This window comes from Merops nubicus, unplaced genomic scaffold (genome assembly GCF_000691845.1).
Source record: "Merops nubicus isolate BGI_N331 unplaced genomic scaffold, ASM69184v1 scaffold47034, whole genome shotgun sequence".
NCBI classification, from domain to species: domain Eukaryota; kingdom Metazoa; phylum Chordata; class Aves; order Coraciiformes; family Meropidae; genus Merops; species Merops nubicus.
In genome coordinates, this window is record NW_008607231.1 from 19,653 (window position 1) to 20,918 (window position 1,266).

The window sequence follows — 1,266 nt, forward strand, 5'->3', positions numbered from 1 at the left end:
TCGACCCAGGTAGGCCATTGAGTACCCGGTTAACACCCTTTGTCAACATAGACCAAGCTGCTGGGGGGCCTGGCTTGGGGCTCCTCTATCACCTGGGGCTCCCAGGATTGAGGGTGGCTTCAAATGACCTGCATTCAGATAATGGGCAAATAGGATAACTGGAGCAAGTGGCTTCTCATGAGGCCTGCTAGGTCCTGTTTTTCCACCCATCCATCCCCAAAGGCAGACGATGCCCTTCTGAGGTCCCCTGGGCTTCACCAGTAGCCAGATTCCATTCCCGTGGGCAGAAGATCTCCAAAAGCTGTGGGGTTGTGGTGCTGAGGGACATGGGTTAGTGGTGACCTGGCAGTGCTGGGTTAACGGTTGGACTTGATGATCCTAAAGGTTTCTTCCAACCAAAACAATTCTATAACTTTATGATCTTTTCTGCTCTAAAGGCAGCAGGGAAGGGACCTCAGCCCTTTGTCTTCTTTTCCTGCTTGGGTTTTGGGAGCGGAGCTCATCCCCAGCTCTGGAGGCAGGGCAGAGCTGGAGCCCAGCAAATAACCTTCCACTTTGCTCTAGGGCAGGAGGGAGGGGGGAGGGGGGAATACATGAAGTCTGGCCCCACCATGTGTATTTACTGTGGGCTGTGTTCCCCCAGGCTACCACACTTACTGCCACTATCTGAAAATTGAGGTCGGCCAATCCCACCCGGTGATGAAAGCTTTTTGCTTGCTGCTCCTCCAGTTAGCCAAGCGGGAGGGGCCCCCGGGGCTCCAGGCCAGCCACATGGAAGAAGGTGAGACCTTCCCAGCAGCAGCTAGGGGGATGCATGGCTACCGTGGGGTGGCATCAGGGTCTCCTCGGTGGCTTTGCTGCTTCTCTAGAGATGCTGGTGATGTCTTGGGGTGAGGGCATCGAGGCTCATGGGTCTGCTGCCCTCTCTATTTTTGTGCCACTTCTGCTTGGTGATCACCCCTATCCTAGGAGATGCTCCCATTGCTCTGCCTCTGCAAGAGCAGGATGGGGCTTCTCTGCTTTTGGCATCTGGGGCAGCCCCAGTGAAGGGGGAGCTGGGACTGAAATCTTTCCCCCCTGCTTTCAGGCATCCAGCTGATGCAGCCCAAGAAGGTGCCGCTGAGCAGAGCCAGGTTCAGGCGGAGCAGAGCCCGCTGGTGGCTGGCCTACACCCTCCTCAACAACCCCTCGCTGATGGCTTGCCGGAAAACCGCCCTCTCTGACCCCACGGCCAACGGCACCCAGCTCAGCCCCCCCAAGCCCTGA

The 1,266-nt window shown here is 57.1% G+C and overlaps 1 protein-coding gene across 1 annotated transcript in view; it reads left to right on the plus strand.

The window, feature by feature from the left end:
* Window positions 1-1,266, plus strand: part of STRA6 (stimulated by retinoic acid 6) — a 10,737-nt gene extending 9,471 nt beyond the window's left edge. Inside the window, exons 15-17 of the mRNA XM_008939860.1 lie at window positions 1-9; window positions 600-781; window positions 1,088-1,266. The exon at window positions 1-9 is cut by the window's left edge and continues 138 nt beyond it. Of these exons, the coding sequence (XP_008938108.1) occupies window positions 1-9; window positions 600-781; window positions 1,088-1,266 (370 nt within the window). The remainder of the gene's footprint in view (window positions 10-599; window positions 782-1,087) is intronic.